The sequence below is a fragment of the Bos taurus genome, chromosome 25 (genome assembly GCF_002263795.3).
Source record: "Bos taurus isolate L1 Dominette 01449 registration number 42190680 breed Hereford chromosome 25, ARS-UCD2.0, whole genome shotgun sequence".
In the NCBI taxonomy this organism is placed as follows: Eukaryota; Metazoa; Chordata; class Mammalia; order Artiodactyla; family Bovidae; genus Bos; species Bos taurus.
This window is the reverse complement of record NC_037352.1, coordinates 39451766-39471781: the sequence shown is the minus strand read 5'-3', so window position 1 is coordinate 39471781 and position 20016 is coordinate 39451766. Positions and strand designations below refer to the sequence as shown.

The 20016-nt window shown below is 58.4% G+C and overlaps 1 protein-coding gene across 5 annotated transcripts in view; it reads left to right on the top strand.

Annotated features, from left to right (window-relative positions):
* SDK1 (sidekick cell adhesion molecule 1) overlaps positions 1 to 19225 on the top strand; it is a 746454-nt gene extending 727229 nt beyond the window's left edge. For 2 of the 5 annotated variants that reach the window (XM_024985294.2, XM_059881632.1), the window contains 4 exons: positions 2919 to 3056; positions 5778 to 5898; positions 6223 to 6352; positions 15662 to 19225. In XM_024985294.2, the coding sequence (XP_024841062.1) occupies positions 2919 to 3056; positions 5778 to 5898; positions 6223 to 6352; positions 15662 to 15907 (635 nt within the window). In that variant the 3' untranslated portion in view covers positions 15908 to 19225. Of the gene's footprint in view, positions 1 to 1795; positions 2015 to 2918; positions 3057 to 5777; positions 5899 to 6222; positions 6353 to 13260; positions 15077 to 15661 lie in introns of those variants that run through there. The other 3 variants (XM_059881629.1, XM_059881630.1, XM_059881631.1) reach the window with 3 other exon arrangements.
* The last annotated feature ends 791 nt before the right edge of the window (positions 19226 to 20016 follow it).

Genomic DNA, 20016 nt, shown 5'->3' with positions numbered 1-20016 from the left:
CCGCCTGGGGACCCCGGGGGGTGGGCGGGCGGCATGGGCCCAGAGCACAGCCATCCCTGGAGGAGATGTCCTGGCCTCACTGAGCTCCTCTCGCCCTCTGTCAGAGCTAGGGCCTCAGCTTGAGCTGGGCAGGGTCTCCCCAGGGGAGAAGACGTCCCCTGCACAGTGCAGCCCGAGACCCTCTGTTAGCGGATGCATCCTTACTGTTGAGCCGAAAGTTGAAAAGCAAGATTGCACCAACCTGCCCGTCCCCAGCCGCCATCGGGGACAGTGCGAGCCCTGGACACGTGGTTGTGTCAGCCCAGGCGTCCTTGAGGGATGTCAGCCCAGGCGTCCTTGAGGGATGCCAGCCGAGGGGCCCGGTGCCCCCGGTGCCTGAGATTGGAGGCCAAGGGCTGCCGGCTCCAGTGTCAGCCCCGGCTCAGCCATGGGGGTAGCACAGACATGGAGGGGGCGGCCAGGCTCCTTTACCTGGAGCTCAAGTGTCGGTGCCGACAGACCCCGTCCTCACCAGTGACGTGACGAGGGGTGTGACCGCCGGGAGGAAGTGACGGCCCTGGGCCTGGGTCTTGAAGGGTGCAGGGGGATGGCCGCAGGGAAGGGAGAGCCTGCATGAGGCTGGGGGGAGCAGTGGGGGGACCAGCTGTGGGGCAGGCTGGTTACGCGGCCTGGACCCGCTCCTGGGGCCCCGGACGCAGGTGAGGAGTGGGCCTCCACCCCAGCTGCACCTTAGGGGCCACCCTCGGGAACAGTTAGAAAACAGTCGTTCAGGGCCCCACCCCGGACAGCAGTTGCGTCACGGGGGTCACGGGTCTGGGCCTGATGATTTTCTGGCTCCAAGGTGGTCCTTCCACGCCGCCGAGATTGCAAGCCGGGCTCTAGATGTGGGGGTGGCTGCAGGCCGACCCCCTGGAGCCGACTTGAGAAGGGAGCTGGCTGCAGAGACGTTTGGAGGTCGCAAGCCGATTCTGGGCCAGAAACCACGAGCCTTCCTTCCAATCAAGACAAATATGTTCCCCATCCCCGTAGTCACATCTGTTTAAGCTGCTGACTGCGCTTGTTTAAATTGGAAACATCCTTCATCCTTTCCTTGAGTGGGCCTGGAGGGAGGGGAGCGTCCATGGGTACCCGGGCCCCGTGCCTCCTGGTCTGGGAGCACCGTGGATTTCAGGGGCGCTTGGTGAGAGGGACAGCCTGGGCACCACTCACTTGTTTAATGAAAAATAGGCAGAAAGGCCAAATCTACCTCTTCTACTTCGTCTTTATGAAGAAACTTGTAAACACACCCCAAAGTAGAGAGAATGGAATAAGGAAGCCCATCACTCCATCCAGCAATTCAGGGTTTGCCTCCCTTGACCACATATAAAAAATTACAAAAAGCAGTTCCAAATGCACAGGGCTTGCAATCGCGCACATGCAGAGGGGGCGGCAGAGGCTGGTTCCTACGTAAGAACACGGCTCCTGGTCCTCGGGGCTGTGGGCACCGTGGTTCACACATCCCTCTGAAATCCAGCTCATGTGTGTCGGATCTAAAGCGCTTCCGCCTGCCAAGGCTTCCTCCCTGGACTGTCACAGTAGCCAGAGAGGACTTCCGCTTGCTGGCAGGGCGCACACGCTTCACGTCCATCCGCTGAGACCCTTCCGGTGGGTTTCTGCTTCTGGGCGGCAGACCTTGGGGCTTCCGTCCTGTCCCGCACATCCAATGCCCCCAACAGGGAAGCAAGTGGAAGGCACGAGGGGACCCCAGGGCCATCCGGCACCTGGCAAAGAGCGACTCCCATCTCTCTCTCCTTAGTAAACAGAATAAAACATGAGGAAGAAGACAATCCTCCTTCAAAGTGACTCTCAGTTTTGCTGGGGGCACAAAATGCACAGAACGCAGCCCCAGCTTCCGTGGGCGGGGAGCCCTGGTGCGGCGGCGGAGGCCGACAGGTAGCAGACAGGCCCCCCAGCCGCAGCGTGAGCCCCAGCTTCCGTGGGCGGGGAGCCCTGGTGCGGCGGCGGAGGCCGACAGGCAGCAGACAGGCCCCCCAGCCGCAGCGTGAGCCCCAGCTTCCGTGGGCGGGGAGCCCTGGTGCGGCGGCGGAGGCCGACAGGCAGCAGACAGGCCCCCCAGCCGCAGCGTGAGCCCCAGCTTCCGTGGGCGGGGAGCCCTGGTGCGGCGGCGGAGGCCGACAGGTAGCAGACAGGCCCCCCAGCCGCAGCGTAAGCCCCAGCTTCCGTGGGCGGGGAGCCCTGGTGCGGCGGCGGAGGCCGACAGGTAGCAGACAGGCCCCCCAGCCGCAGCGTAAGCCCCAGCTTCCGTGGGCGGGAAGCCCTGGTGCGGCGGCGGAGGCCAACAGGTAGCAGACAGGCCCCCCAGCCGCAGCGTGTGAGCAGAGGTTCCTGGGAGGGTGTGGGCGCGTCCAGCTCTCGGCCCAGAGGGGTCGGTCGTGAGGCTCACAGGCTTAGACTGAGGGCACCCAGGCCCGTGGGCGCAGCACTTGCAGGAGGGGCCAACTTTCCACCCGAGAACTCCCTGCGATGTCAAGGATTCAGCGGGGGTTCTGCTGGCAGGCGGAGGTGGTGAGACCAGGTGGTGGCAGCAGGAACAGGGGCGGCCAGGGGGTTTGCGGGTGTCTCGGGAGAAAGCCCCCATACTGGGAGAGACGAGCAAGGCCGGGCACTTCTGTCCCTCCCTCCCTGTAACCCAGACAACAGATAAAACTGGGAGAATGTAAGTTTGCTGGCCAAGGCCTGGGGTGGGGGCAGCAGGGGCGAGGGGACCCCAGGCCCGAGAGACAGTGGACCCAGAGCTTCTTCTCCGGGAAACCAGTGGATCCGCCCAGGACAACCCAGACCAGGCAGGGGTCCCCCCACCCCGGTCACGGCGGGGACAGATTTTCTGTCCATGTAACCGTGCGCCTGTCGCCCTGCAGCTCAGGTGGAGACGCCCTTCTACGAGCAGTGGTGGTTCCTCCTGGTGATGGCGCTCTCCAGTCTGCTGGTCATCCTGCTGGTGGTGTTCTCGCTGCTGCTGCACGGCCAGAGCAAGAAGTACCGCAACTGCGGCACAGGTGGGGACGCCCCCGCCTCCCCCGGGGACCTGGGGCCGAGACGTCGGGCTTGTCCCTCCTGGGTCTGGGGTGCCCACACCACGCTGCATTTCAGTCCCTAAGACAGGCACACGTCCCTCTGGAGGCAGGAAACCGGGGCTCTGGGCACCGGCGTCTGGCCGGCTCTGCCCTCACGCAGGCCACGTGTCCCTTATCCTTCAGCCCCTGAGAATCTGTTCCCATTTCTGCAGCTGCTCAAATGCAGGAGTGGTTTTTAGTATGATTAAAATGTGGAAAGTGGAAGAAGGAAATGGCAACCCACTCCAGTATTCTTGCCGGGAGAATCCCATGGTCTGAGGAGCCTGGTGGGCTACAGTCCATGGGGTCACAAAGAGTCTGACACGACTGAGCGACTGAGCACTCACTGATTGCTGTTTTTATATCATATCTCTTTCCACCCAGAGATTTAAAGGTGTGCTAACTTTAACTGGTAAATTTAAACACATGGATGCAATATGTAAATACTGCTAGGACCTTCAAAAAAAAAAAAGTGGAAAGTGTTCAAGAGATGAGAAATGGCCCCTTCAGTATCACAAGAACAGCCATCGGGGTGCGGCTCAGTTGCCTCGGTGCCACTCAGGATGGTTAGTCGGGTCTGTGGTCCAGCCCTTCTCACGATGGGGCGAGTGCTGCCTGGGCCCGCACCCCAGCTCTGAGCCTTCTGCAGCCTGGGCCCCGTTTTCCCAGCACGGCTGGGCCTGGCGTGGAGCAAGTGCTCAGTGAGTGTCCACAGCCGAGAGAGTCCCCATCACTAGAAAAATGGACAAATGAACGTGGGCAGAGCCGGCCATGGAAGGGCACAGACAGCGTGGCTTGCTTTACAGGAAGGTCAGGAGCAGCCTAATGAATGGATGTTTCTAGAAGGCAGGATGGTGGGTGTTCTTAGTGCAGAAGTATAAACAGGGAGGGAACCTTCCAGGGTGCTGGAAACGGTCCTCTGTGAAAGGGGCCCTGAGATGCCCCGACCGCAGCCCCCAGCACTGTAGTCCCTGCACCAAGAGGGTTAATAAAACCAGGAGGCCCTAAAGTGCCTGCCATTTGCTTCTGTAACGTTGAGCCATTCATTCCTCCAGGAAAGGATTTATTTTTTTCTGTGTAAATTCACTTCTAACAAGTGTTCGTAAATCAGATTTGATTCCTGCGGGATTTACAGTGTATGAATGGCATGTCATTTTCCCGAGTTAATGCTATTACAGAATCCCACGTCTGGTGCAGAGAAAGTCGCCCTGCCTTCCCTCCTCTCCCTCTCCATCTGGGAAGCAGACCGCAGAGTCCAATCTGACCTGCAGCTTCCAATCCTCAGCCTCACCCTGGAGCGTTCACTTAACATCATCATTAATGCCCAGAAAAAAAGAAAAAAAAAAAAAAAAAGTTGTCCACCAGAATGTCTCCCTGCCCGCCCAGGAGACACGCAGAGCCCAAACCACTGTGCTGCAGCCTCGTTCCACCCCTCCCGGACGACACGCTCTCTTGTACAAGATCAGACTTCCTCTCTGAGTATAATATTCACCTGCTTGCCTCCCATCAACCCCAACCCCGACGCGCAGGCGACTTCCTCTTTCATCTGCTGCTGTCTGCGTGCTGCTGGCTTTCCCCGTTGCACACAAGCAGAACACCGAGGCGAGCGGAGGGCTGTGGGGTCCCCGGCAGACAGGATCCTTGGGATAGGAAATGCTGGTGAATTCAACAAAACATGCGTGAAGCCCCTGGTGTGTGCTCGGGCAGTGTCCCGGGGGCTGGGACCTCACCAAGAACAAGGTTGTGTGAGCATCCCTGGGTCTGTGCCTCCGAGAGCTCACAGCCTAGCAGGGGAGGCAGACAGGACCGCACGAAGCCAGCCAGCCCCTCTCAGGACAAAACGGAGAGGTGGTGACGGGCACCGCATGGAGAAACGACACAGGGAGGAGACCTCAGGGCTCCGGAACGTCCTCTCCGGTCTCACCACCCTTGAGCTGTGATCTGAAGGAGGGGGTGGGGGGAAGGGGCTCCCTGGGCAGGGGCAGGGGGAGATGGGAAGGGCAGGGGAGGCCAGCCTGGGCAGGGGGACAGCGGTGAGGACCAACTCTCATGCCGAGCAAGGCAGGGGCCGCCGGGAGCTCTGCAGTCCCCCTGGTTACTTACGGCTTTGCTTGGCTAGCAGATTGTAGAATCTGCTTTGATATGTACTGATGGACTCATTTTTTAGTGATTTTTAGTTACAGACATTCACAGACATGTGTGACCATCACCACAGTTGGTTCTGGAGCATGTTCATCACTGCAGGAAAAAGACCCTGCACGCTCGAGCCCTCCCCCTTATATGTTTACCCTCCACTTACTTCCTTGTTCTGACTGGGCCTTTATTGTGAAATTTATTGAATATCCTCAATGGTGTAAAAGGTTCATGCACTCTGACTATTCTTTAATAAGTCACTGATAAAAAAACAACAACAACTTGATTTTGGCATCAAGGAAAAGAAACACCAAAATGCTAATATCGTTTTGCTCCACGGTTGACGTGTAGCCGTACACCCCAGCCTGACTCCGCCTGCCCTGGGCGCTGACTCGGGTCGCCAGGCCTGGGGCTCGTCCAGCAGGCGGTCCGGAGCACCCTGGGCAGCCTGCCCTGCTCCACGAGGCTCGGGGCTGGACCCCTGACGTCCATTTCCTGACGCGCATCTGCGCCGCCTCCGCCCATATGTAGGTAAGAGCATCTCCAACACGGAGGAGTCCGTGACCCTGGACAACGGAGGGTTTGCCGCCTTGGAGCTAAACAGCCGCCACCTCAACGTCAAGAACACCTTCTCCAAGAAGAATGGGACCAGGTAGGGATGCAGCACCCACCCCAGGGCCCACGCCGGCCAGGCCCACGCCCACGAGTCCCCCCGAATCCCAGGGCAGGAGGGCGGGTGCTAGCAATGGTTTAAGGACGTTTCTAGAGATAAAGAGGCAGGTCTCAGGTGTAGGGACCTGGTCTTGGGGGACCTCCGGCCCCTCCGGGCGTCACTGGAAGCTGTCGGCGGCCTGGGAACTGCTTGCGTGGCACCGAAACGGTGCCAGAGGCTGTGCATGGCTTTCCTCTCGACGCAGCCGCGATGAGGCCAGGGGGCGGGCCAGGAGGCGGGGCTGACTGGTGTGCCGTCCCCCAGGTCCCCGCCCCGGCCGAGCCCCGGCGGGCTGCACTACTCCGACGAAGACCTCTGCAACAAGTACAACGGCGCCGCGCTGACCGAGAGCGGGGCCCTCCAGGAGAAGCCGGGCGACGCCACGGAGTCCGAGGTGGGTGCCCGCGCCCTGCTGCGGGCTGCGGCCCCTCCCGTCGCCCCGGGGCCCTGCCCTGGTCTCAGCCGCGTCTCCACACACACACAGGCTCGGAGCAGGCAGAGCCGGGACAGAGGGCGCCCCTTCCCGGACGGGGAGGGTCCATGCTCGTCTCTGGTGCGCGAGGCCACCTCCCCGATCAGTCCCTGGTCCAGAGTGGACTTTGGGTTCGCAAACCTCCTTGCTTAGCTCTGCGCTCAGAAAGAGACCTGGCCGACCTGAAGGTCACCAGGGAACGTGGTGGCCTCTGGACCCCCGAGGGGTAACGGGGGCCCGAACCCACCCTACTGGTAGAACCTGGACCCCCGCCCACGCCAGACAGGGGCTTCCCCTCCCGCCAGCCTCCTGTGCGCCAGCGCGGGCTTTGGTCACAGCACCGCTGGGTCAGTTACCGGGGTCACCGGAGCAGGGCGGGAGCCCCGGGACCAGGGATACCCCGCCCCCGAGGGGTATCAGCCTCCAGCCGTGACCCCCAGGACCCCGCCCCACACATCTTGGTGCCTGGGCACTGACTGCTGGGCTGGGCCCGTCCTGGGCAAGGTCTCTGTGTTGGGAGGGGACATTCCCTGGAGGGAGCCGTGGGGGCGCCGTGAGGACCCCCACTTCCACGGGGAAGCCCCTTCCCCACGAGCCCATCTCACAGGAGCGAACCAGCGGACGCAGTTAGGGAGCTTGGCGCCCAGTCCTGACCGCGGGGTTTCAGAGACGCCGCGACAGGGACGAATTCACCAAGCTGTTTGCCAGACACGCAGGCCCACCCCACCGCTTGGCATTCACACTCTAAATCAATATTTAATCTAAAATAAGTCTCACCTTCATTTTGACCTGAGTTTAGGACTGATTGCACCCTCAGGCTCAATTAAACGGCTTCTTTCAAACTGTGGTTTGTGTAGGAGCCCACACGGGCCAGCCCCCAGGCAGGGGGCCCAGTGGCCGGGCCGCTCGGCCTCCATGCTCCGTGGACGCGGGCGCTGGCTGCCCGTCTGCGCCGCAGCCGTGGGCTCCTGGAAGCGGCAAGCCACCCTGCCGGCGTGCAGGAGGAGCGCTGTGTCCGCGCGAGGGGCTGTCTGTGGAGGGAAAAGCGAGAACGCTGAGCCCAGCTTCCTGACGAGGAGGCCGCGGCCTTTTCCAGCCACTGGTCCCAAAGACGGCGCGTCGGGAAGGGGTGGGCTGCCGTCCAGCGCTCCCCGGGTCAGCGGTCAGAGGCGGCGCCCGCCCCCACCTTCCTGGGCTCGAAGAGCATCGTGGACGATGCTCACAGCGACCCTGTGCTGCCTCGCGGGCTTTCCAGCTCCACTTGGGCTAAGTGCTGAGTGCTTCCTCAGCCAGGCCTGGAGGCAGGCGGTTCTCGTCCGTGTCCCCAGGACACCCCTAAGGCCGAGGCCACCCCACACATGCACCCTCACCCTCATCTTGCAGGGCCCACTGGCCCCCGCCCTTCCCCTCTTCTCCCACCCAACACCCGGGCCACAGAGGCCATTCCCAGCATTGCCAGGACTGGGAATTCATGGATTCTGACTATTTGTTCATAAAAGCATGCTCAAAATGGGTTAAACGCGGGCCAGTCTGTCTGTCCTGTCACACACGGGGGCGTTTTGCGAGTCAGATCCAGCTGATTCGCATGGAGGACCATTAGATGCCTGTGGGCGCTAGGCCTATACATGCATGTATGCATACACGTGTGCACTCATGCACACACAGACACGGGGAAGGAGGCAGCAAGAAGGGAAGAAGGGAGCGGGTGAGGGTAGGAGGCGAGAGGGATGGGAAATGCACTCTAAATCCTGCAAGGAGGCCGTTCGGATCCTCACGTAACAGGTGGGAGAGCTGAGGCTTGCCGGGGTTTTGAGTGTCTTCCCCAGACACGCACTCCTGGGTGGACCTGGATGCAGACCCAGGCGGCGGGCTCCCTTCCGTCCCTCCCACCAGGCCAGCCGAGTTCTCCTAGCCCGGGACGCATGGCTGAGTGAGGGCGGGCCGTGGCATGCCCTGTGCCTGGAGGAAGAGGCTCCTTCCCGGATTCCCACAGATGCTTTGCGGGTCCTAACACTTTCTGGTTCTAGAAAGTTGATCAAAAGTGCGGACGCCGTCTCTACCAAGGCATGTCACCTTGAACCTGGGGTTCCAGGCCCCCCAAAGCCTGTGGTGGGCGGGCACCTCCTGTGAAGGCTCCGGGAGTCCAGGCTAAGAACTCACGTTCCTGGGCTCCCCGTCTGCTCCTGAGTTCTCGGGTAGATGCAGTGAGGCCCGTCTTTCCCCCCCAGAATTCTGTGCTCTGTCGTCTTCCTGGGGCCCAGCTTTGAACCTTACAACCTGGGAGAGTTGTAGGCAGATTCATGGGGTCTTGGAAGTGCCAGCTCCGATGGGAGCCTTTCTTTTGAACTAGTCTGGTCTCTTAACCAGACTGAGATGTCATTCACACACTGCACAGTTCACGTCTTCACCACATAGGCTATTTAGGTGTGTGTTTTTAGTTTCCTCACATTTATGAGCTTCCCAAATTTTCTGCTGTTAATGGTTTTTAATTTTATCCCGCTGTGGTCAAAGAACATACTTTGTATATCTCCAGCCCTCTTATATTTATTGAGTCTTGTCTTGCGGGCAGCATCTGGCCTGTGCTGTAAGAACCCCCTTGAAAAGGCCGTGTTGCTCTGCTGTTGCTGTGTGGAGAGTTCCGTGTGTGTCTGCCACGTCCAGTTGATTTATCGTGCCGTTCACGCCTTCCACACTCTCGATCTTTCCGCCATCTGTTAACGTACCGAGGTCTCCAACAGTTACTGTCAACATTCTCTATGTCTCTCTCCGTTTCCGGCAGCTTTAATTTCCTGTACCTGGGGGCTCTGTTTGCAGATGCGTGTCTGTCTATAACTGTGGTGTCTTCATGGTGGACAGACTCTTTTTCAGTATAGTATGTCCCTCTTGGTCTCCAGTCACAGTTTTTGTCTGTTTGGCCTGACATCAGCACAGTCGCTCCGGCTCTCTTTTGGTTCCGGTGCACACAGCATATCATTTCCATCACTTCACTCTCAACTTGTTTGAAGCCTTGGATCTGAAATGTGTCTCTTGTTGACAGCATACAGTTGGATCATGCCGTCTCATTCATCCTGCAGTGCCTCCTGCTCACCAGGTTGTTTGATCCATTCACAGTTAGTGTGGTTGCTGCTGACTCCAGAGTTACGCCTGCCGCTTGCTGCTTGCCGTCCATCAGCCTCGTATCTCTGCTTCTGTGTTTTTCCTTCACTGTCATTTTGCTGCTGTTGTTAAGCGCCTACTTTCTAGTGTATATCCGGGGGATATTTTCATTCCCTTGTTTTGCTTTTACTATATTTTTTCAGTTGCTTTTTATAGTGATTGCCCTCGTATTAGTATGTGCTTTTATTCTAAATCTCAGTGACATATAGAAACTTTATTCTTGTATAGATCTATTCTCTCCTCCCCATTTGTGCTTATTATTATACGCATCCATATTCGTGACAGACCCAAGGATGCATCTTTCTACCTGTACAGAATTCTGTACCTTTTAAAGAAGTTGAGAGGAGAAAGGTGAGCAAGTATTGGAGCTTATCACGTTAACCCTTCTGTTTGCGATTTTTGGTTCTCATTTCTCCCCACCTTTGTGTTCCACTATAATTGTTACATTTCTCTATATCATGGACCCAACAATATAATTATTACCTAATGCTTTAGGAAATTGCTTTTTAAATCAGATAAGAGAAGAAAGGAGACTAGGTCCTTACACTGCCTTTTATAATTCCCTATGTGATGATCTTGTTGCTGCTTTTGTGTGTGTGTGGATTTGATTTGCTCTCTGGTGTCACTGGCCTTCAATCTGACCATCTTCCATTAGTATTTCTTATAAGGCAGGTCTGCTAGCAATTAATTCTTCTGTTTTCATCTCAGAATGTCCTATTTCATCTTCATTTATGAAAACAGTTTTGCCAAATAAAAGATTCGTGACTGACAGTCTTCTTTCAACACCTGCCCATTGCCTCCTGTCCTCCATTTTTTCTGACCAGAAGTCAGCTGTTAGCGTAATTTGAATTCCCTTGGGCTGGATGAGTCATTTTTCTCCCTTCGATTTCAAGAGTTTCTTTTGCCTTTGTCTTTCAGAATTTTAGCTGTAACTGTGACGTGTCTCGGTGTGGCTCTTGTTCCGTTTATCTTGTGGTATATTGAGCTTGTTAAGTATGCAGTTGTTTTTTTTGTTTGCTTGATTTTTTTTTTTACCAGATTTGGGAAGTTCTAAGTCATGTGACTCTCAACCGTCTTTCTGCTGCTTTCCCTCTCTTCTCACCCCGTGTTCTCGTTGCGCACAGGCTGCTGCGCTCAGCTTTGTCACGCTTATCAGGTGTTCCGGTCTGTGTTTATTTTTTTTTCATTCTTTTCTCTCTGTTTTTCAAGTTGCATGACCCACCCCAATATTCTTGCCTGAAAAATCCCACGGACAGAGGAGCCTGATGGGCTACAGTCCACAGGGTCACTTGGACTAGAGCCAGGCGTGACTGAGTGACTGACCACGGCGAGCAGCCTCTCAGTCTGTCTCCAAGTGCGCTGAGTCCTTCCTCTGTCAGCTCAGATCTACTGTTGAGGCCCCCCGGTGAATTTTGCATTTGGTTATGGTATTTTTCAACTCCGGAGCTTCTCATTCGGTCCTTTTAAGTCATTTCTATCTCTTTATTGATATTCTCCACTTGGTGTGATAGTGTCAGCATACTTTAATTCTTTAAACATGGTTTCCTTCAGTTCTTTGAACATATTATAATAGCTACTTTTAAATTCTTTGCCTGCCAATATCTGAGGCTCCCTGCTTTTTTTCCCCTGTGTATGTATCACACTTGGCTGTTTTTTGAAAACAAGAACATACTTTAAATAGCATCTTGTATTCACTCTGAATACCCATATTCAGCCCCCTCTGTCTGTTGTCATTGTTGTTGGCTTATTTGTTCAGTGACTCGTCTGGACTAGTTAGGGAAGCCACGTCCTCAGCAACGTGTCCGCTCTGACATCACCCCTCCGAGGTGTGGCCTTGGGCAGGCATGTGGTTTCCATGACAACCAGGGACGACTGAGATCTCCACTAGGCATCCCCTTGTCTCTTGTTCTGACCTCCCCACTAAGGTTTGGGAAGGCCCACACAGCTGGTATCACACCCAGCTGTTAACCTCCTCTCCCTGGCAGCTCTCTTATTTTCGACAAGGCTCCAGGGTATAAATTACTCCACAGTTGGATCCAATCACAGCCCAGGCAGCAGCAGGACGTTGTTAATCTCTGAATTCTTCTCTAAGCCCAAGAGGGCTCCCGTCAGCTGTCTCTTTGCCTGGTCCTCCCGTTAAACCTCTGGCGCATTTATTGCTCCACTTGCTGCTATCAAGGACTTAGCTCTTCATTTCTCGCCCCTGAGGCCTCCACAGTTTCCAGCAATGCCCTGAGGCATGAAAAGTGAAAGTGTTAAGTCACTCAGTCATGTCCATGTTCAGCTCCTCTGTCCATGGGATTCTCCAGGCAAGAATACTGGAGTGGGTAGCCATGCCCTTCTCCAGGGGACCTTCCTGACCCAGGTACTGAACCTGGGTCTCCTGCCCTGCAGGCAGATTCTTTACCATCCGAGCCAGCAGGGACACCTGCCCTGAGGCATGCCATGGTCCAAATAAAGCTACTCCCCTGAGGCAGAGCTGGGAGCTCTCTGTTCAGAAGGGCTGACTCTCCCGCCATGGGGACCTCTGTGTCACAGCACCAAAGCTGGGGTGGGGACAACGGCCCCCTTCTCCATGGTGACCAGTGAGGCACTGGGTGGGGATGGACGCCCCCGGGTTTCTGGCTGCGCCCGGGCCCCCCTGCATGGAGCTCCTTCCACCAGCCACGAGGGTGAGGCAGCCTGCCAACCTGGTGCACGTTGGCCAGCCTCCCAGCAGCCCCGATGAGGAGGGGAGCTCAGTTCTCTGACCACACCTCCAGGAATACCTCTGCATCGTGGAGCTGGGGACAAGCAGCTGGCTGGGAGATGCCCGCGGCTTCCTCCTCCAGGTCAAACCAAATTCCTGGAGTCTTAGGGGAGGGGCCCTGGCTTCTTGGCCACATGTGCCTCCCCCTCCCCAAGTGGAGCTTCCGTCACCCCAGCTGGGGGTGGGGGAGCAGGTCAGAGTTCAAGCAGCTCAGACTCTTGCTCTTCTTAGTGGTTTTAGATTTTCTGCAATAAATCTTGCCCCATTTGCTATATGCCCTTGGCACCATTTCCAGGGACTCTAAATGATTGTTGATAATTTGATTTTCCCCCAGTTAAGTCACTGTTCTACTGTGGGGAAGACCTGCTGCTCCTTCTGGCCATTCTGGAAGTATTTTTTGTATTGGTAGTTGGTTGACGAGCCAGGTAGGGGGTCCCCTGCCCACCCTTACTGCCCACCCTCTCCTCCAGAGGCAAAAACCCTGTGAGCTCTCTGCCGGAAAAGCTCTTCTGCAAAGCTAATACTTCACTGAAAGAAAAAAAAAAATTGTGATGCTGTCATTTTCTCCCTGGGGTGTTTTTTAACCGTTTTCAGCAATGTTACTCGAGTGACAATTCTGAGAACCGGCTCACAGGTGCAGGAGAACCTGGCTGATCAGAGTGGCTCTGAATTAGACCAGCAGCCTCGCAGGACACACGCTGTGGCTCTTGATGTTTCTCCACTTAGAAATAAGGGGCTTTCTCTCCATTTTATCGCCCAGCTGCTTACGAATTATATCAGGACTACTGTTCAAATCACATCTTAAAAATTATTTTCAAAATCCACAGAAACAGGTTTCAAGGTCTCTCTGGCTTCAGCCAACTTAGACCAGCCCCCTCTCACTTAATTAATCCTCTAATAATATTGGAGTCTTTCATCTTGCCAGCACAGCACCAGAAGTCCTGGGATTATCTCTGTTAGCTGCTTGCCAGGCATCCACGCGCCTTTAGAAACTCATGGTCGGGTCTGCAGACTCATCCAATCACAGGCTGGCCTTCCTCGGTTTCCTGGGAAACGGACTCACATCGCTACTTCACATCACACAGGAAACTTGAAAAAAAAAGACCCCGCAGCGTTTCCTTTCTGTCAATAATTCTAACTCACTAAAATACATCCTCATTAAAAAATAATAATGTCATATCAACAATAAACAGAGCAGGCAGCAGGACAAGGAATGGCATTTTAATCCTGTGCTTTCTCGTGGAAGCGAAAGCGAGACCTGAACAGGAGCCCCGAGGCCTTCACCATGGCCCCATGTGTCCCAAGATGGGGCGGGCGCACTCGCCCCCTCCCTAGAGGAACAGCGAGAAGCTGAAGGAACGGCTCTGAGTCTCCCCTCTCCATTCTGTGCCACGGTTTTGTTGTGTCCCAGCGAAGGAAATGGCACCCCACTCCAGCATTCTTGCCTGGAGAATCCCAGGGACCGGGGAGCCTGGTGGGCTGCCGTCTATGGGGTCGTACAGAGTCGGACACGACTGAAGAGACTTAGCAGTGGCTTTGGGGGCCACCTGGTGGGCCCACGGCCCCGTCCCCCAGGGAAGCACTCAGCTCTTCCAGGAGCGGCGGGAAAACTCCCAAGGCGGGTTCCCATTGGCTCACTGACCTTGAACGTCCATGAGCCACCCGCCTCCTCCACTGGCTGCTCTGGGACCCCGAGGTGAGGGGTCAGGTCCCTCGGCGATGCAGAGGGAAGGGCCCCAGGACATTGGACAGCAGACACCACACTCAATTAGGGCCTCTGTCCTTGGAAACCTCCCCACGGAGGTCGGCATGGATGTGGCATGTGTCCCACGGAGGACACCGTCTCCTCACCCTGACTGAGCTCACCATCAGACCCTCGGTCTGGGGGCCTGTGCCATAGTCTCAGGCAGTCTGCAGTGCCTGGGCCTTCCACACTCCCGGGCACTGCAGCATTCTCCACAGAACACAGAGCATCCCCTGGGGGCTGTGTAAACCTGATCTGGGAGGGGATGGAGTGTAGACCAGTCCTTGGAAGGAGATGGAGTAGAGCTGTCCTGGGAGGGGTTGGAGTGTAGACCTGTCCTTGGAAGGAGATGGAGTATAGATCTCTCCTGAGAGGGGATGGAGTATAGACTGGTCCTTGAGATGGAGCGTAGACCTGTTGCGGGAGGGGATGGAGTGTAGACCTGTCCTGGGAGGGGATGGAGTGTAGACCTGTTGTGGGAGGGGATGGAGTGTAGACCTGTCCTGGGAGGCAATGGAGTGTAGACCTGTCCTGAGAGAGATGGTGTGTAGACCTGTCCTTGTAGGGAATGGAGTGTAGAGCTATCCTGGGAGGGGATGGGGTGTAGACCTGTCCTGAGAGAGGAGATGCTGCGTAGACCTGTCCTGGGAGGGGTTGGAGTGCAGACTCTCCTGAAGCCAGAGTACAGTGGATTCATGTCCTGGGACCCGCTCAGGCACAGGGACAGGCAGGGGAGCAGAGCCTCTGGGAGGAAAGAGCTGGCTCCCGCTGCCCAGCTTGACCCCCGTGGACACGCTGAGCTCTCCGTGGTCTTGTGGAGGTGGGCCCTGGGGTAGTCCACACCCAGGTGGTGGGGGGAGAGAAAAGGGAGACAAACAGGTGAGATGCGCCACCCGCCTTAGATGGCCACTCCTCTCCGCTCAGCCCTGCTGCCCACGGCCACCCCCACGCCCATGTCCCTCCCCCGCCCTGTGGCCCCCATCCCCCCGTGTGTCCCTCCCCCACCCCCGTGGCCCACACCCCCATGGCCCTCCCCGACCCCGTGTCCCTCCCCTACCCCGTGGCCCCCAGTCCCCACCCACCATGTGGCCCTCCCCCTTCCCCATGTGGCCCTCCCTCCCGTGTGGCCCCCTCACACCCCGTGTGTCCCTCCCCCACCCTGTGGCCCCACCCCTGTATCCCTCCCCCACATCCGTGTGTCCCTCCCCCACCCTGTGGCCCCACCCCCCGTGGCCCCACCCCGCCCCGTGGCCCCCACCCCCGTGAGGCCCTCCCCCACCCCGTGGCCCCCACCCCCCCGGCCCCAACCCCCCGTGTGGCCCTCCCCCACCCTGTGGCCCCACCCCCGTGGCCCCCACCCCCCCGGCCCCAACCCCCCGTGTGGCCCTCCCCCTCCCCCGTGGCCCCCTCCCTCCTCGACACCCCCCATTCTCCGTGGCCGCTCCTCCCGCCAGGGCCGCCCCTTCAAGACCACCCGCATACCCTCCCACGCCAGCCCCCTTCCACGCGCTCCTTGAGCCCCGGGCCTCCCCTGTCCCTGGCCGCCTGGCTGAGCCTGTTCCGTCCGTCCGTCCGCCCACAGGTCACCGACTCCGAGTCCGAGGACGCGCCACCCCAGCATTCGTTCGTCAACCACTACCTGAGCGACCCCACCTACTACAATTCATGGAAGCGGCGCGCGGGCACGGCCCCGCACAGGTACGAGGCGGTGGCGGGAGCGGAGGCTGGGCCGGCCCCGCGCGCGGTGGTCACCACGCAGAGCGCCGTGTTCGCGCCCGCGGCCCGCGGCGCCCGGACTCCGCTCACCGGCTTCTCGTCCTTCGTGTGAGCTGAGCGGCCGCCGTGTCGAGACAATCACTTCCTGGAACTGGGCTCGAGCTGGGTTGAGAGGATCTGTCGCTGATGGTTGATTTCACCCCCTGTGAACACGATTTCAATTAGGAACGTTTTTTTAACTGGCTTTTTGTAACATCGCTGCAGGAAGCAGGTTTCTTTGATTTTCTTTTCTTTTTACGAGAAGGTGTGTTTCGCCGGGTGCAAGGGCTCGGCACCCCGACCTGGGAAGGCCTGAGCCCTGGGGGCCTGGCTTCTCCATCGTGCGGCCCGGGAAGGCTGGGGGGAGGGGGCGGGGGCCCTCCAGGCCTCTCCTCTCTCTGCTCTACCTCCTGCCTGAGAACCAGCGCCCACCGGGGACTCCCGGCGCGAGGAGCAGGTGTCTGACCTGGGCCCGGGGCCTCCCGACCTTGAGTGTCCGTCTCTGAAATGTCCTCACTCGGCAGCTTTAGGCGAGGAGCCGGCTTCACAGTTCCTGGCAACAGGGCGGCAGAGGCCAAGGCTCATTCCAGGGGTGAAATACTCGGGGCTTTCCCGCTTCGGTCCTTTCTTTCAACCCCCATCATCCAGGAGCGGGAAGCGTCCCATCTGGGAGCCACCTCCTGCCCCCGCCACCGCCCCCCCCCCCAAGCTCCTCCCAAGTGCACAGCACAGGCCCGCCTGCCCCGCCCCGAGGAAACGAGACAGCGGCCGCAGAATCGCTGGTTGTGTAAGAGGTGTGCATTGTTAACCAGAGTATTTTTTAAATCTTTTTATCTTTTTTTAAAATATGCCACATGAAATGAATGGGTCTCAGCTGTCTGCAGTGCCTTTCTGTTCATTGTTTAGCTTTGTCCGCGGGAAAGACAGAGCCGCGGCGTCTCCAAGTAAAGCAGAACGGCTCTGAGAAAATGGGGTCCCCAGTCCCCCACCCCACCCCGCCCTGTGCCCCCCAGGCCCTCCCGTGCGGGTGGCCGTGCCCTTCCTTGGCGCAGCGCTGTGGTCCCGCCCCCGACCCCCGGCCAGCTCTTAGCCTTAACGGGTTTTCTGGAAACCTTTTTTCCCTGTAATTGTTATTATTTTGTTTTCGTTTATTTTTAGCTAAATGGAAGTAGCTTGAGCTGCTCTGAAAATGAGTCCAAGCTGTAGCCCCGCCCCCAGCGCATCATAGCCCCGCCCCCAGCGCATCACATCGCTTTTGTGCAGTGAAGGGGAGGTGCAGGTGGTCAAGCCCCAGCCCTGGTCCCAGTCTAGAATTTTCCAGGGTGTGCCGCAGGGCCTGTGGGAAGGCCCCGTGACCGGCCTGGTCAGCAGGGGCCTATCCACACCCCCCAGCACAAGGGAGCAGGGCCGGTCCGTCCTCCTGGGGGGCCGGCCTGTCCCCGAGCCAGCGCCTGGCCAATGCCAGTAGGGATCCTGTCTCAGGGCCAGGCTGTATCACGTGGTCTGTGGGGTCTCTCCTTCCCTCTTCCCGCCTCCTCAGGGCAGAGGGCCATCTTGACCCTCTGCTTTCGGAGTTGCAGAGTGTGACCCCAGGAGACCAAGAAAAGTTTGTGCTGTGTGAGGAAAAAAAAAACACCTTTTCTGTTTTAGAGTTTTGTGTTGGATAAAAAACCCTTTTCGGTTTCTCCAAAAGTAGAGGTAGGAGGTGTGGAAAAGTTCCTTTCTTGCCCCCCCCCCCTCCTCCACCCATCCCCCTCCCCCTGGCCCCCCTCCCCCTCCCTCCATCTCTTCTTTCTCTCCTTCCTTCTCTGAGTGGAGGGGAAACGTTCTAAACCAAAAATCCTGGATGCTCCGCCCAAAGCCTCCCCCTGCAAAGACTAGCCCCCCATCTCCCTGGACAGGCCGGCCTCTGTCCTCTCGGGCCCCAGACGGGGAGTGGACAGGAAGCCGCGGGGCTGCACCTCGAATTTCTTGGGAGACAAGCAGTGGACAGAGAACGTGGATACACTCTGCCTTCGTGCTCTGCCCTCTAAGCCATACGGAGCCTTGCCTAGCTGACGGGAGCGTGCCGGAATGTCCTGGCACAAGGACAGTTTGGTTTGAGGTGTGTGTCCCGCTCTGGGGTTTTGTGACAGCAGCGCCTTTTCCCCAGGCTCGTTACACTTCCTGTTCTCTCTGCTTGGAGCCCAGTCTTCGGGACGGAACTGTGGGCCTGAGGCTGTGGCTCGCGGCTGCCATGGGCCTGAGGCTGCGGCTCGCGGCTGCCATGGCACTGGCACCGGTGCCTGGCCCCGTGGTCCCAGGGCTCTGGGGCGTGGGAGCCGCTGGACCCAAGGGAGAACTGGGTGTTTCTGGTTAGATTTCAGCTTCCAGACCGTGTGACATTGAGAAGCGTGGGTTCCTAACCTCTCCTCTTGAGGGAGGGAAAAAAAACAAAATCACATGATAGGGAAATGGATATTGGATTGTAATCCTGGTTCTGAACCCAGGACAGGCACCATTTCTCTAACGGAGGCAGGAGGCTTGTCCTCTCCTGCCTGCTCCCGCAGCAATGCCCTGCAGATGTGCAGCGCTCGGCCTCGCGGGGACCCCATCCAGGGCCCGGCGATGGACAGGCGAGCTGCCCTTCCCGTGAGGACCGCGGCCGCAGGGCCGCGCTCTCTGCCTGAGCAGCAGAGATGGGTTTGCCCAGGCTTCCCCCTCCCCCCGCCGGGGCTCCCAGGTTTCCAGGCCGGTGAGCGGCAGGGCGGGGCCGTGGACAGTCCCCACACCTGGCGGCCATGGAGCACGTCTCCTGGATCTCCTGCACCTCCTCCCTCTGAATACATCAGCCCAAAGAGAGGCCCTCCCATCCCCAGCCATGATTTTAAGGAGCCCTTGGTACATGCCGTCACGGAGGAAAACGAGCCGTGGGGCAGCGTTGGGGGAGACCATGGGGGGCGGCACACACTCCGCGAAGCCCTGTTGATGCTGCCCTTGCCCTTGACGGCGGCCGGACCGCAGCATGTTTGCGTGATGGTTCTAATGGTTCATGGCATGGTTTTCGGTTTTTACAAATTCCTGGCACACAGCGTAGTTAGGATTAGGGTGGCTTCTCCCAGCGAGTCGTCGGTCCGCATATCCAGACGCCGCTCTCTGGCTCAGCATCTGCCACGTGGACCGTCCGAGAGGTGGGATCAGGAGGGAACCCTGGGACTGGTCGGCGGCCACGCCTCGTTCCCTGTCAGCCTCACCTGCTGGTTTATCGGGGGCTTGGGTCAGTCCTGAACTTTTCCTGGCCGCATTTTCTGAAATTGTGCAGAAAACTAGTTCTCCTTTAAAAACAAAAACACTTGTAGGAAGAGAGGTGCTATGGGTTCGATTTTTAATAAAAGCATCATTTTGTTCCTTGTGTGCCTGTGCTTTTCTTCAGTGAGTGTGCATGCAACGACTCGGGGGTTCTCGGGCTGAAGGAACGCTGAAAGGCCAGCCCCACGCCGTGTGGAGGCCACGCGGCCCTGCCCGTCCCGGAAAGGCAGGTGTGGACGCTGGGGGCAGGTGAGGTCGGAGGGGCTCAGCTGGAGCTCTCCCAGGGAGAGGCACGCCCGGGAGCAGCCTGGCGGGTCGCCAGGGCCTGAGGCAGGCGGCGTGGGGCCCACACCCCCCGGAGTGGACAGCGGCCACCCTCACCTGCCCCCGGCATGCCCTCTGAAGGCTCCACAGGTGCCGAAAGGGAGACTGCTCCCAGCCAGCCACAGACCGGACGCGGGGGAGGCGCTCACTCCGTCCCCTCTGTGAGGGTCCCGCCGGCTCAGGCAGCCTGAGCGCCTTCCCGCCCGCTCCAGCTGCTGTGTGTTCCCGGGTCCGCCGGGAGGGCTCAGCCTTCCCCTCGTCCTCAGGGCCTGCCGGCCGCAGAGGGCGGTTCTCCACACGGCACTCAAAAGTCCCAGTGCCCGCGCCCCTGCCAGGCCCGGGGGGACAGACTCTCTGGGAGTCGGGCCCAGGTATCCAGTTTTCTGGGCTGATGCTGCCCAAGGAGGATGTGTGCTGGGAGGACCGGGCCGGGGGCAGGAAGGAGAAGCGGACCGCAGTTCTGGCGTCGCTCCAGAAGCAGCCACCAACGGAGCAAGCAGTGCTGACAGCCAGGGGTGAGCGCCTCCTTTGTCTCTTCACACCTTGTCCACCTACTTCTGCCCTGCCCCC